The sequence below is a fragment of the Dufourea novaeangliae genome, unplaced genomic scaffold, assembly GCF_001272555.1.
Source record: "Dufourea novaeangliae isolate 0120121106 unplaced genomic scaffold, ASM127255v1 scaffold8, whole genome shotgun sequence".
Classification (NCBI taxonomy): domain Eukaryota; kingdom Metazoa; phylum Arthropoda; class Insecta; order Hymenoptera; family Halictidae; genus Dufourea; species Dufourea novaeangliae.
Genome location: NW_015373923.1, coordinates 4,960,887 through 4,976,105, shown reverse-complemented (window position 1 = coordinate 4,976,105; position 15,219 = coordinate 4,960,887). Strand labels below are relative to the sequence as shown.

The window sequence follows — 15,219 nt, the reverse complement described above, 5'->3', positions numbered from 1 at the left end:
GGCCATTATCGTTCTCGAGCATGAAATAACAATTCGAATAAAAAACAATCACGATATACCGTGATATATATTAGAAAATCATTGTAGATTCTGGACATTGTTCGTGGATTCGATGCATTTCTTTTATTTCATTTTTTTTTTTTTCGATATGTATATTTGATAAACACTATTCTCTTATGTGCAATAAAAAGTTCGAAATACGATGTGGTATTTCTGAGAATCTTTAGAGATTATTTTATCCACTGTTCCTGGATTCGGTATACATACCCTCACGAGCAAACTCGGCTTCCGCTAGGTCCAGATATAGATACGTTTCTAGTAAATGTGAATATGCAAAACGCTACACATTAGAAGTTTTTCGTAGCGATGTGCATTAATTTTACTTTACTTTGGGGACCTAACAGAACCTTTAATGAAGGATAGAAATCTCCAACTATAATTTCAATTGAGTAAATTAGTTTTTAATTTCTGAATTTATTACGAAGAATTTAAAAAAAATTGCTTTACTGAAAAATTACAGCCTGTAGATTGATTTGAAAATAATAAGTCATTACGTTTACGTACCACTGTGTGGCGTCTGCAACGACAGTATCGCTCTCGAGGAGCCCAGAAAACCAGCAGCAATCCCAGATCGAACCGAAAGGGCAATAAAAACGAGCCCACGCTAATTGGTCGGACCGCGATAAGCCTCTGCGATCTCGAATCGGCCAATTACCGAACGGGAGAGGCGAAATCACGTGTTATCTCGATGATATCGACGTAGATCGGCTGAGATATCCGCCGATTTGCATAATTACACGACGGCGAGCCAGCGAAAGAAAGGGCCGTATCACGTGTCGTCGCGTTTTGGCGAATTGACAAGGAAAGGCTTCCAAACTCGTGAACTCTGGCGTCAATGCTACTTCGTAGCATTATAAGTACAGTCAAAGCATACAGAAATTAAATGGTGTATTTAAAAGAAGTAAATAAAGAATGAAAAAATAATTTTGGTACCTATCACAACATTCTTGGTCATACTTCTCAGTGTTTTACGATTTTGTAATAAATTTTTCATGAGATATTTCATGAAATTATAATTTTATTCAATGGATCAGCTAACAAACTTCTGAAATATTCTACTGTCATCGCAAATACACGTGTGTGGGAAATTTTAAAGAAATCGGTTCAGTAGGACTGGGTCAAAAATTGATTTCAAGATTTGACCCAGGACAAACAGAGGAACCAACCTAATAACTAACCTATAATTCTATTTTTTCGATATCCAAGAAATAACACTACAATACGAAAAAAAAGTATTTTTTTTTTGTTGAAGTCGGAAAGGGTTAAAAGGGTTAAATTAAAATCAGAACTGTTTGGATCGGTAGCGTTCCGTCTGGTCGCGTTCTCCTCCGACAGAAAACGTGACTCATCGCGCGTATTTAACCCCGGCGGCATGTTTACGCTGGCCAAAGCGCGCGCGCGTTTATACGTGTGTGAGTATATAACCGTATGTCGAAAATCACGGTTGCGTAACGGGGCTCGCGACAGCCCGCAAGCAACCCCTTGGACCCCCGATACAGGGACCTCTCTCTCTTCTCCCTTGTCGGATATTTAGAGGTGAGTCAGGCGTGGATTACGAGACTTGGCTGCCACTTTGACCTTAATGTTTCGGGAGACAGACACGATTAAAGCTTACCCGCAAGCGCACAGCGAGCCACACACAATTAGGGTTTATACAAAAACTGACTTCTGAAAAAACAGGTTTTCCAATTTTACAAATTTAGAGGCGCCAAACTCCAGTCGACAATAACATCCATCCCAAAATCCAGAAGAGGCCCTAGACATCAGTCGATCAGAACATCTATATGTACAAAATCCAAGAGGCCTTAGACATCAGTCGACTAGAAAATCCATCCCAAAAACCAGAAGAGGCCCTAAACATTAGTCGACAAAAAGATCATCTATACAAAATCCAGAATAGTTCTCAAACACCAGTTGACTAAAACATCTACACATACAAAATCCAAGATCCTAGACATCAATCCATCTACACAAAATCCAATAGGCCCTAGACATCAGTCGATCTATACAAAATCCAGAAGAGGCCTCAGACATCGTGCTCCAGTTGATCCACATCGTTCCTGAATGGTAAGTACTTATACGTGACACGGTTCACGGCGGAACCGTGGCTGGGAATCGGTATCATAACAGGCTAATCGCATTCGCGACGACGCGTGTAACACTCACACACGCACGCAACGAAAGACATACACGTAAAGTCGCTTGCATAATTTACAACCGACCAAAGAGACGCGGCGCACATGCAGCCGCGCGTGCACGGCGACGGTACCGCGTGAACGCGCGATCCGAATCGCTGGCTGCGTCCTTATCTCCGCGGGGAGAGATATCGCAGCGAGCCGGGTGGCGCTTAGCTCATCGGTGAATTTAGCTTCGACTTCTCCCGCCTGCCTCTCGCCCGTCCTCTCGACGAACCACACCACAGTGGTCTGAAAACACGTTTTTAGTGGTCAAAAGTCAAAATGTCATTGGAACTTTCGAAAGTTGATTATCAAGGGTTTTTCAGGTCACGAATTTGAGAGAAAAAATTCGAGACAGAGGATTCAATACTATGCACGTATGGTCTGGAAACTCGTTTTTCATGGTCAAAATTAAAAATAGATCGACTTTTTTCAATGGAATATGTATTATAGTTATTCAACTAATGTAAGTAATATAATTATATTATTTATTGTATAAGTACAATTAGTTAATTATATATAATTATATTATTATATATTTCCGATGTTAATTTCAAATTATCCAAATATTAAAAAAACAAAATTCTAAACGTCAGAGCCCAAGCCGCTATTTAAGACACATACAAAATCCAAGAGTCAAGTCTACGTACTTGGATACTATCAAGACGTCAAAATAGCGTGGGTCTCTATTTCTTAAAAGTACTGTATTGTTCAAGCAGAGAAAATCGGTTAATCATCTCATAAAAAGCGGTACCTGGGTACAAAAACTGGATTTTAAAAACAACGCAATCTCGTGAAAAAAGTGGAGAAGCATCAATTTTTTATTTTTCTAATCAGCAGCAGAAATTTTTTTAGAAAAATATACAAGAGCTGAAAATACGGAAGAAACACGCGCAGTGTCGTTTGGTTCGTCCATAATTTCACATGATCTCGTCCTTGTTAGTTCATCGCTAATTCGGCCGAGTTGAGCGAGATCGTCGTCATCGGGCAAAAAAGCAGTATCCCTCGGCTCGGGACTGTCGATAACCTCTCTCTGTCTCTCTCCAATCCGACTATTACACTATCGGAGCGCAGAGATTCGACGTCGTGAGTATTTATAATCCTGGGGGGGGGGGGGCCTGCAGGAAACTCTCGAATCCCGGATGAGAAGAGAGTTGCAGACGGCTCTTGCAACAACAATCGTGGACGGGGGGAGGCGTCCGAGAGAGCACGCGGACCGGAGGAGGCTTTTACTGGCAATAAACCGAGAGAGCGACCGTGACGCAAATCGGAGATAAATTTAAACGGGTTCCCTATGACGCGGCCAGAGGAATTATTCCCCTATTTCGAGTTCCATTTCCGACCCCCGGGGGCTGGGAATATTCTCGCGACTGTCGTCGGAGCCACGTGGGATACGGTATATTTTCGCGTGGTCAATGTCGAAAGGATCGATCTATTTATCCCTTTGACGTTCGAAGAACGAATTGAATTCGAGTAATATAATTTTATCGACGACATTAGAATCTAGAATTCGTTGTTTCTGTCGGTTGTTTAGGCTTAGAAGAGAATTCTTTTGCGTTAGTGGGTGCAGTCTAAATGTGGTCACGTGGTCCTTTTGTCCGCCATATTGAATCTCTCCTTCGACTCAGAATGTTTCCGTTTTAAAGACGCGAAATGACTGATCTATAATCTGTTTGGCATTCGAAGAACGACTCAAAATTGTGGTACACGATTTTATCGACGAATTAGAATGTAGAGTTCACAGTTTCTATCGTTTGTTTAGGGTTAGAAGAGAATCCTTCGCGTTAGGGGGTAGTCTAAGTCTAGTCACGTGATCATTCTTTCGGCCATATTGAATCGCTTCCACTCAGAATTCGTTCCTTTTTAACACGTTGACTGCCACAGTGAAAATGGTCGTACGTAGCCAGACACGCTTTATATCGTTTTTGAGCCATAAATCGTGGAAACTATGTGCGTTTAGTTAACAGAGACTGTCGGTCTTGTTGTAAATTATACCGTGATATTAATTTTACGCAAAACATTTGTAACGGTATTTAAATAATCCAGCCTTTTTGCAATGTTTCAACTCCAAGTTTATCTCGTACCAGTTAGCAATGCGTTAAAGGATCGATCAACCAAAAGTACTTGACGTCAGAAGAGAAATCCAAATCTGTCTGAAGACTAAACGTCTGGAAACTAAAACGTTTCATTTCTGGACAGTATCGAGAAAGTACTTGATCCCCACATGCATCCTCAACAGATAACCTGGATCTATTTCGGTCACGATATAAAGAAGAAATACAGGGTAAACAGGGACAGATAGTACAAAAAACTAGGGTTTCGAAACGTGTCAAGGCTCAGCAATACCACAAGTACATATGACCTACGATGATCGTCGTTTAATCGAACACGAATCATCGACGATACCTCCAGGTAGGACTGGGTTGGATAAAAAAAAAATGATCAAGCGATACACACGGTTTAACGTTCCAGCGATATGTCGCCGCGCTCCGATTACCAACGGATAACGATTAATTAATTGCTGCCCACAGTATCTAATGGCATATCCGTCAATGTCCACCTTGCGAGCAATCGGTTATCGGCCAACACTGTTTTCGACACTCGACAAACGTTCCCGCCGTTCGGTAGCAGGTATCGATCGATAAATAAACCGGTACAGTGACGGATAATAGGGAGTGACGACGAAAATCGAGATCGATAATCTGGGATTTCGAAATGGGGGGAAAATGGCTCGTTAACCGAGAAGAGAAGACTGATAAAAACGGTGACCGTCGATCGGAGTCTTTGGCTGAGACCCAGGGAATTCCGAGGCGTCTCTAAAGAATCGCGTTGACGCGATCGCTAACCTGGCGCCTGCGCGGTCGTCTGGGAATTTTTATTCTCCTCTCGACGCTTCATTTATTTCTAGAGTATAATAATCTTCGTCTAAGACCACGAAGAATGAGCGTCTTTCAGTTGCCAAAGTGACTAACTCGAATTTTGAAATTTTTTCAAATTTTAGCGCCCAAGCAGATAATCGGTACTTCATTTCTATAATATTTAACATAACATTTCTTTGATAATTGGCAGATAAACCGGTCATATAATGGGAAAATTGGTAAGGACAAACAGAGACTCTCTCGGAGGAACTGGAAAGAAAATGGCGGCCGGTTGAGGGTGAGGAATAACTGCGAAATAATTTGGCCCTGTAACAATTTAGGGTTAACGATTGATCTAACGACGGTAGATTTGATCTAATAACGATGTGTAATTGTCATTAACCTCTAGAGGACGGGAAGCCTATTTTTAGGCTCCAGTGGGGTTGCTTATTTTTCGTGGTGTAACCACTATACCAAACATATAAGAGTTTTGAATGTCATGAAAAATAATGTCCGTCTTCTATAGATACAGTCTAAGCATTGGAGGGGAATAAAGAGAAAGAAACGTATACGAAAGGGAAACTATTGGCAAGTAATAAGAAAGAAAATGGGTGGCTTGATAAAAGTGTAACAAAAAGACGAAAAGAATTAGGTACATAATCCTCGAAAACATAAAGTACTGATTTCAAATCTGTACAGAACATTTCGTCAATTCGGAAGCTAGACTACCTTTTAACAAAGAAACCGATCGTAAATGCTATATCGAAATGTTTCCACGAAGATGAAAGAGGAAGTCCTACGGTCGTCGATTTTCATGCAAAGAAGCAGAAACCCAGAAGGCCGTACACGACCGAGTGAGTGAGTGAGTCACCAAGTTTTTCATAATTCTAAGGCTGTCTGTTTTTCTGTACACCGAGAGTTATACACATGCTATACCTTGAGTAATATCACCTGACACGCGTAACACACACAATCGGGCAACCGCGTTCAGTTCACACTTTTCGCTCATCGATTACCCACGGTGTATCTCGAGAAAAGACAGGTCCATTTTACGAAGTTACATAGAAAGACACGTTTCATCTCACCAATTACATTGACACACTGATTCACCGATATCGACGTCGAACAACGTCACGTGTTTACGGACGTTCGAATGTCGGTGAATCAGTGTCGATGTAATAACAGGTGAAGCGTTCGATTCTGTTAACACATTCCGTGGCAAGCCAGTTTTATGTGATTTATTCTCCAGACCGCGTGGGTCACCGTTGTGACCTACCCAGTATATGTATTAAATAAATTGTGGGATGTAGTTCTAAAAAGGTCCACCTTTCAATTCGATGAAACTTGGGAAAACTGGCCAAATAGAATGGCAGAATAGGCGCCGGTCACCGGTGACCGTCGCTGACAAAATGTGCCTGTCATCGGTGTCCATCGGTAACTAAAAAAGCGCCGGTTATTGGTGACCGTCACTAACGAAATATGCGCCGGTCACCGGTGACCGTCGGGAACGGAAAATGTACCGACTCTTAGGTTTTTGTTTTTGAATAGCCATACTACGTCATCTGACATCAAAGTGTTAAATAAATCGATAAATCGCGTTTCAACAGTGGGCCAAAACGGAAATGCGGACAAAGGAACCTTGTCGCACGGTGGAACCGTGGCAAAACGCGTTCTTTTCCCGCAGTCCACGGGACAGCTGTCTTCAAGGATCTGCCGCAACGGTGCAATTAACCGCGGCCAATTCACACTCCACTTATGCTGTTTCGCGAGCGGGCTCCCCCTCCCGCCGATTGGTTTTGCAAACGTCTCCTCCGGTCGCGCGCACGTTTCGTAAATCGCCTCGTGGTGAGTCAGGGAAAATGCGTGGCGGCCTTTGGGGAACGCGCCGTGTGGCCTTTTTTCGGAGCGTCGAGATAGCAGGTGCGAGGTCTCTCGATGTGTGATTCTAAATCGAACGATCCTTGAAAGATGAATGTGTAATTAATATCTTGCGGATGATTAATCGTTTCACGATTGTAACGTAAAATTGTAACACGTTACGATCGGTGTTGACGGTTCTGCTTATCTGTTGAAATGGGACACGGAAGTTCTGCAGTAGTTTGGATTTTGAAAGAATAAGAAAATGGAATAGGGAATACATTAGTGGAGGCGCGTCTTTTTACGCTAATCTGTTGGGATTGGTAATTAATACGACCTCCAAATAAAGTATACTTATTTCGTCCAATTTCGGAAACTTTCGACCCTAATAAGTACAGCCCGGTAATACTTATTTCATTCAATTTTTAGACTCCTTCGTTACACAAAAAATCCAGAGAGAAACGTCGACTGTAAATTGTTATTTAACATATTCACCGCCCTGTGACGGTCACCCAGTGCCGGACACTGAATTTTCCGTGTACGTTGGTCAGTGGTGACCTTCGTTTCAACGTATGATAATCCTATTGGAGTGAACGGAAAGTCAGGTGAGACACACATCTGCCAGTGAATGTAGTATTATGCTTTAAATACAAAGAATTAATTAATAATTAATTGAAATCTGTGATTAATCCCAGTGTCCCTATAACTGTCACCAGAAAAATTAAAATAATTGTTATATACTTTAACAATTCATTTTGTGCAATAGATATAGATTGAATAGTAAAATTACGGTTCTTTCATTACTATGATTTCGCCATCACTTCCTACTTACGTAGTCGCGTTTCTGCCTCTTAAATTGCACTTTCAAATTTTCAAAATTAATCTTTAAATACCAGGCACACACAAGTAACAGTATTTCTTTGTTTTTATGTAAAACAAGGTGTTAATATTATAATAAAATTTGTTGTATACAATTCTTTATACTTCACAAGGTTATTAATATAAAATAAATTAAGTCACAGTAATTAGGACACGTTTACCCTATTCGTGTCTGTTCGAAAGGAGGTTATGGCGGGAAATTCAAAATGGCACACGGAGCTGAAAAGACTCGACGCAGCGATTCTGACTCAAACAAAAAAAAACTATATGTATATCATTCTTAAAATCGCGTATCGAGCATCGCGAAATGTCGAGCAGAAAGGCACCAGGTCGCGAGAAGGAAAGGTAGGAAACGTCGAGCTGGAGAAGGTAGGACAGAGTGAGAGAGATGTCGAGGAAGGGGCCGAAGTCACCGGCGATATGCACAAGCGCCGCGGCGCGGCAAAAGGTGGGGATCTATTCATAGGAATGACTCATGTCGGAGATGACGCCGCGAATAGTCGGCCAGAATTTGCGCACTACACTATGCCACCAGGCTTTGCGCCTCTCACGTCCATGATTCCGTTTGCCAAACGCTGATACGATTCGCGACCGAGCGTCCCCTCTCCCCTCGTCTAACACTTCCCAGCCCATGCAACTTTGTTGCCCCTTGACCGAGGAAGGAAGTGTCCCAACGCAATCCCCTCTCCATTTCACTTCCACCGGAACAAGTTGCAAGATTCGACTTCGCAATTGCTGTCCTGCTTTCGATGACCTTTTTTGAACTCCAATGGATCCCCGTGGAATGTTACGTAGAAGAGGTTTAAGTTTGTATTTTGTGGGAATTGAAAATTTTGAGCAATTTTTAATTTTGTGGCATAAGTGGATAGGGTGGATTCTAGGCGTTTGTGAGACTTTATAACTATTGACTGAAAGTGTGTATAGGGAACTGTTCGATAAGATTTTTAGGGTATTTTTGCGAATTGATAGAATCTGTAAGTGGGGAAAACGAATTTTTGTTTCATTACAGTTTCTGTTAAACAGTTCTGTCCGTGAGTGGATATATGGATTATAAACAGAATGGAAAGAAATATTAGTTAATTATGAAATTTAAAGGCCAAAAATGGATACTAAATACTTAAAAAAAATTGATCATTATCAGAAAGAGTCTGTTACATATAAATGTCTCGAGAAATTATATTTATATTCCAGCCCGTTACTTTGGCAAAGGGATTAACTCCACGAAAATATAAAAAGTTAAGTACCGATCGAGTGCTGTGGCACTAAAATTTGAAAAAAAAAATTCAAAAGTAAGATCACTTTGATTATGAACGGTTCATTTAACGAAATAATATCGTGTAGCTAGGCAACAAGTGACCCAATTTCCCGTCAATTAACGGAATCAAATCGAATCAAACATTCCAGAGGGTAATTTGCAGCAAATAGGTTCTTGCGTCAGAACCACAGAATATTACGAGCCGTCCAACACGCGAACGCAGGCAAAAACCAAACGAAAACGTCACGAAGACGGAGGGACAAAAGAGCATGTGACAGTCGGACATACATACATACATAGGAAATTCACGCGACCGCGAGAAAACGTTTAGTGGAAAATTTTTGCGCGGACGCAATGCTGCGGCGGAGCCGTTCTATCGCGTCATCGGCGTGGCTCTCCTGGGAGACGCCTCTAATTCACTAGAATCACTTGATTCGTCGGGTATCTTGTTTACTACTTTCGACCCCGTGCGCTATCGGGCGCATAGAAAAGCTTCTTCGTCGCTGTACGATGTTATCGCCGTTGGTAAAATTTGCGATACAAAACAATGTATACCGAGAAACGTGGAAACGGAATGATATAGGAAACGCCACGACGGACAGTGGTACAGAACGCCTGTTTAGGAGTTCAGAAGCTTAATTTGGGTGTAAAAATGGGAATTTTAAAACCAAACTTGGTAAACATACACTTCCTCTAAACGTCATTTCTGCGAAACATTTGTAAATAAACTTTTTTTTTTTTCAACATAATTTCGCATTTTCGAGCTGTGTTGAGCACGCTGAATACATCTAATGCTCATGCAAATTTATGAAAAATTGTCCTGAACTGAAACAATTACTGATTTGTTCCATACAGTACTAGCATTTTTTGATCGTTTAATATTCGCAATTTCGTTATCCAGAACAAAATTTTGAAAGAAGTCCATTCATTTTCTGCCTAGACATCTGTAATGAAGTTTCCAATTTTGTACCCGACATGACACACTAATAAAAAAAAGTACCTGTAGTTAAGGGTTAACAACGGATAACGTCAAATTGCGTACTATCGATTTTACTGTCCAATGAAGTGAACTTACAAAAATTCTTGTGCTTTGCCTCCTATTTCACAACTGTAAATTATCACCGCAAGACCTTCTCTAAGTTTGAGCAAAATGATTAAAATAAAACTATTACGCATATTTCTTCTATCTCAGCGTTACGTAACTAGGCTAAACCAACCAGTAATCGATTGTATCAGTGAATGACCACTAGGCAAAAAAATTAAATATTTATAAATAAGTGTAGTTGCACTTTTAATATGCCATATTTTTAGTAAGTACAATTCCTATTAAAAATATTTCAAAAATATAGCAGTCATTTACTGGATTCTTACACGTTTCGCACTTAACAAATAATTTTTCAAAATTATTGCTGTTCTGTTTCTATAAATAAATACATTCAAGCATTACTCCGAAACATCCATAAATTCAACGATTCGGTCATTCACTGGTTGGTTTACCCTATATACAGTTGAAGAATCATAAAAGAGTTAATTTGATATAGATCAAGTTTAGTCTCGAGTCCACCCAGAGATCTAAGTAAATCCCCGTACATAAACGTTCCCGATCCGGTTGAGAACGATGAAAGAATCCTCGACGGATCTTCTTCGAATCGAGCGAAGGAGGGCTGAATGACAGCAGACCGGTCGCGCGATCTGCACGGGTATTAAATGGTCACGGAAAAACGGTGGAACTCGTTCGACCGCTCGTCAATGGGGATATCGTGGGTCGTCTGGTCAGGTTGCTGCCGCTGGTTGCCAGCAGACGTCGAACAGGCCTGCTGCATTCCGTAAAACAGGCACGTATGGCGTGTTCGCGTTTCGACGGCAATCGAGAGCCGAGGGGAAGTGCGTTTAGTAGCGTATCCGGCGTAGGTACTGTTACCCGAGTCTCGATAGAGAGGATCTACGAACCGATACGACGCAATCATCCCACCCACGTTTCCCCCTCCACGATATTTTCCATTCAGAGTTTCCCGTTCGACTCGAGAGACCGCCCACCCTGGTCCAACGTAACGAAACGACAGGAAGAAAAGTACCATTTTTTTTTTTTCTTTCGGAGATTCAGGTGACTTGGAATTTGGGGAATAGGTGGAACGAATTGAAAAGATGGAAAAGTTGAACGGGTGATTTCGATACTTTGGAAGTTGATATTTTATAGTTTGACAGTTGAAGAAGAGAGCGCTGTGGGGTAAAAGGGTTTATGAATGCCTATATATTTTATACTGTTATTGGTAAGCTGGTGCTTTACACGTATCTGTATAGAGTATTTAGACTCGAGAAAATGTGAAAGGAAGTAAAATAAATGTTAGTGTAGTTATATTCTAGTGTCAGTAAAAAGGTACTTCGCAAGATCGATCTTTCAAAGCTTTGGTGTGCTCAATTTCCTAAACTATGGATTCTGACCATTTTTGGACATTTTAATAAGCTTTAGGATTTTATTGAGGATGGTACTATTTTTGGTTACCTTTACCGTATAAAGTATTGGACCATATGGTACTTCTGAAAATCGATCTTTGAAAGCTGTAATATTCTCATTTCTTAAACCGTAGATTTTTCTGGCCATTTCTGGATATTTTAACAAGATTTAGGATTCTATAAAAAATCATTAGCATTCTATAGAATATCAGGCAAAAGGTATCACAGGAAACAAATGGTAATTCCGAATGGCAGAGTTTATCATGTCCCGTGTATATGTGTGGGTGTTATAAATCAGTGTTTTTTTTTTTTGGAGGACGTTCACAAGGAAGCGAGCCAGTCCCCGCGCGTAACAATGGCGACATTCGGGAAGGCAACACGCCTGCATTTTACGCCGCGCGTGTTTCAAGCAGCGCCTCGACGAAGAGAGAGAGAGAGAAAAGACGCAAAAGTGACTTTCGAGACGACCGCATCATCGTTATTTCCGAAAAGTCAGGCGCTCCCACGTGATCTTACGTAAACAACAAACAAACGAATATAACGCGTCCGTCAGCTTATTCGTCCGCGGGAAAACGGGGAAATGTGTTGCGATCCGATCACGTGTCCTACCCTTCCCGGGTAATTAATTCTTCCATAATACACGATGGGTACGAAATCACGATAAGATAACAGAAAAACGACAAAAAATCTTCGTCTCCGTGTAATTTGCCTAAAAAAGTGTTCCTTCTGTCACAGAATTGAAACAAGATGCTAAATAAAAAAGAACGACGAAAAATCTTGTTCTCCGCGTAATTTTCTCAAAAGAAACTATCATTTCTGTCGAAGATTTCAGAATAACTTTCATAACGATCGACACGTCAGGAAGAGAAAGGGCCCGGAATAAACCGGTGGTCGACATCACAAAGACCCAACGGCACCACCGAAGGCCTTATCGACCCGACAGTGTTTTAAACAATAAAAATTTGACACACAACGATCAAGCTCATTTTCCGAATTCACAAATTATCTACAAAAAAAAAAAAAAAAGCACTCACCGAGAAGAAGAGCGGGCTCCCAATTATCCTCCAGCAGGGCGACCAACACAAGGAACAGCGGATGTTGTACAGGCAACCGGTACAGGTCATCGGTGCAGTCATCGTAGACGACCACCTCCCTGTAGTGTCTCCTTCGTAACAGTTCCTTCCCCTCCCTGGTCGTGGCCAGATCGGCCAGTGTAGCTTTCCCCAGCTGTAGCCGTCTTCGATTGAACCGATCGGAGCAGTTCACGTTGATGGCGCCTCTCACGTGGTTCACGTTGTACAGAATGAACGGTCGACAATCTAACAGAACAGGTCCTTCGTTCGTCTGACGGTTAGGCAGACGGTTCGCTAGCTCGTCAGCGGTTATGGTGCCGGTTCTCTGTATCACCAGCTGCCTCTGCAGCGTGTTGTTCTCGTTGCAGGGGCTCGTGGGCAGGCTCACGGTCTCCAGTTTGCAGCGTTTCGAGGCGGACAGCTGATGGAAGTGATGGTGATGATGATGGTGGAGATGATAGTGACGATGATGCAAGTCCACCAATGGCAGATCGCAATCGGTCCCACTGCTGGAGCTGCTGCAACTGCTCCCGCAACCGCTAACGATGCTGCTACCACTTGCGTTCAAGCTGCAACCGGGGCTACTGCTGCTGTCACTACCGTCGACAACGTCCACGCCGCTGCTGGTCGACGAACACGGTGATACGGTGGACGTCGGCGAGGACAGGAAGCTTGACGAGCCACCAGCTGGCGGGCCAGGCTCGCTCAGGCTACGGTTCAATACCAGTTTGAGGTTGTCCCGAGACCGTCCGGCCGAGACCGGCTCGCAGCACACCAGAGTAGACATAGGTGATGAGGACGGTTGCTCTGGGTGTTGACGATGTGGCGGTGGCGGTGGTGGCTTGACGTCAGCAGCCGCGGTTATATCGAGACGCGACCCCGACGCTGAAACGGAGGAAGAGATCGTCAGATCGGTGGTGAGGACTCTTTTGTGGAGGTAGTGGTGCGCAGAATTGGGCACAATTTTATTCGTGAAAAACAGTAGTATCTGGGATCGTTAGCCTGACCTTTGAACAGTTAATGGTATGAAATAATTGTTTGCCAAGTGTTTACTCATTCGAGAAGTATTATGTTATTGTAAAAATTGAAATTTTCAGGGTTATGCTATTAAAAATGAAGTACTTGTTTATTTTTTATTCGTTATTCGAAATTTGTAGTTACTATGAGAGTCAATGCTTTGATTGGGTATTGCTCTTTCGTTTTGCACACCGTTCTTCGTCTTCCGTTTTCGATAAGAAACGTTTATTATGCCAACAGACCGTTTCAAACGACAATTGGCGACTCCGAAGATCTAGCACCGAGCGTGTTATCTGTCACTCCCCTTGGGCCAACGGTGCACACATCCAGAGGATAGAAAACGATCGTTGAAAATCGTACACCGACCTTTAATCTATCGCCTCGAGGCGACTGTTCGCATCTTCTCGCGTCGTCGATAGACTGTGAGACAGAGAGACCGCGCGTAATCAGTGAGTCAGTTTAATAGTCTCCTCTCACGGCTTATGGAATCACGGGGCTTCCTCATTGCTAGACGTTCCGTGAACGACGATAAAACCACCACATAACACATGTGCTGAACCCGCGTCTGCTCGTTAGTTCCGGGCAATTCAACGAAATTCAAACGAACCTGCCTAACCAAACAGAACACACATTTGGAAACTGTTTCTGGCTCCCCGAACAAGCTTCCCGTAATCAATTTTCGGTAACGTCGATTTAATGGGTTCCATGTAGAGATGGCGTGAATTGCTCCTTGTGAATCACGAGTGACACGATTACGATCATTCCCAGTCACGGTGATTTTTCACAGTGATTACGTGATTTTTCGTTATCACTTCTGACTGGTGGCGAGCATAACAAACATAAAAAGCCAACCTGTATACTTTATATAAATGACATCGAAACAAAAATGCGGGTTGTGTCGTGCAAAATTAAGGAATAACGAGGAATAATGAAGAATAATGAATAATTAAGGATTATAAATTCTGAACTATACAGGGTGTCTCAAAAAGATGGCACAATCCGCAACATGCATATTCCTCATGCCAATACAAATCGAAAAGTTCTTTACCGTTTTGCAATCTGATGCTCCATTTTCGAGATATTAGCGGTTAAACGAACTCCAATCAGCTGAGCGGTGGGTCACATGCATGCATAGGTGGTCAGACAGAGTCAAGAAGGCTAACGCTCAGCTGGTTCGAGTTCGTTTAATCGCTAATATCTCGAAAATGGAGCTTCAGATTGCAAAACGGTAAAGGACTTTTCGATTTGTATTTGCATGAGGAATATGCGTGTTGCGAATTGTCCCATTCTTTTGGGACACCCTGTATACCACATAACATATATTTTGTATTCTTATTATGTTTTCTACTTATTTTTAAGAACGAATGGTAACGGTAATTCAATTCCAAATTATATTGAATATGTTTTTTTTTACAGGTCTGATAATTAAAGAAAGATGAAAACATTATTCTACAAAGAGTCAATGAAACGTAACGTGTTAAAACTGTTAGGAAGTGATTTGTATACGTACCGATTCCGTAACTTTCATTTTATCATTACAGAAAAATATACCTTCCGAAGAATCGAATCGAAATCGAGCATCCCTAGTC

At 42.0% G+C, this 15,219-nt stretch overlaps 1 protein-coding gene across 2 annotated transcripts in view; it reads right to left on the bottom strand.

Annotated features, from left to right (window-relative positions):
* LOC107194973 (dual specificity protein phosphatase 10-like) overlaps positions 1-15,219 on the bottom strand; it is an 88,623-nt gene that overhangs the window by 52,241 nt on the left and 21,163 nt on the right. For both annotated transcript variants that reach the window (XM_015584695.1, XM_015584696.1), the window contains one exon: positions 12,575-13,498. In XM_015584695.1, the coding sequence (XP_015440181.1) occupies positions 12,575-13,498 (924 nt within the window). The remainder of the gene's footprint in view (positions 1-12,574; positions 13,499-15,219) is intronic.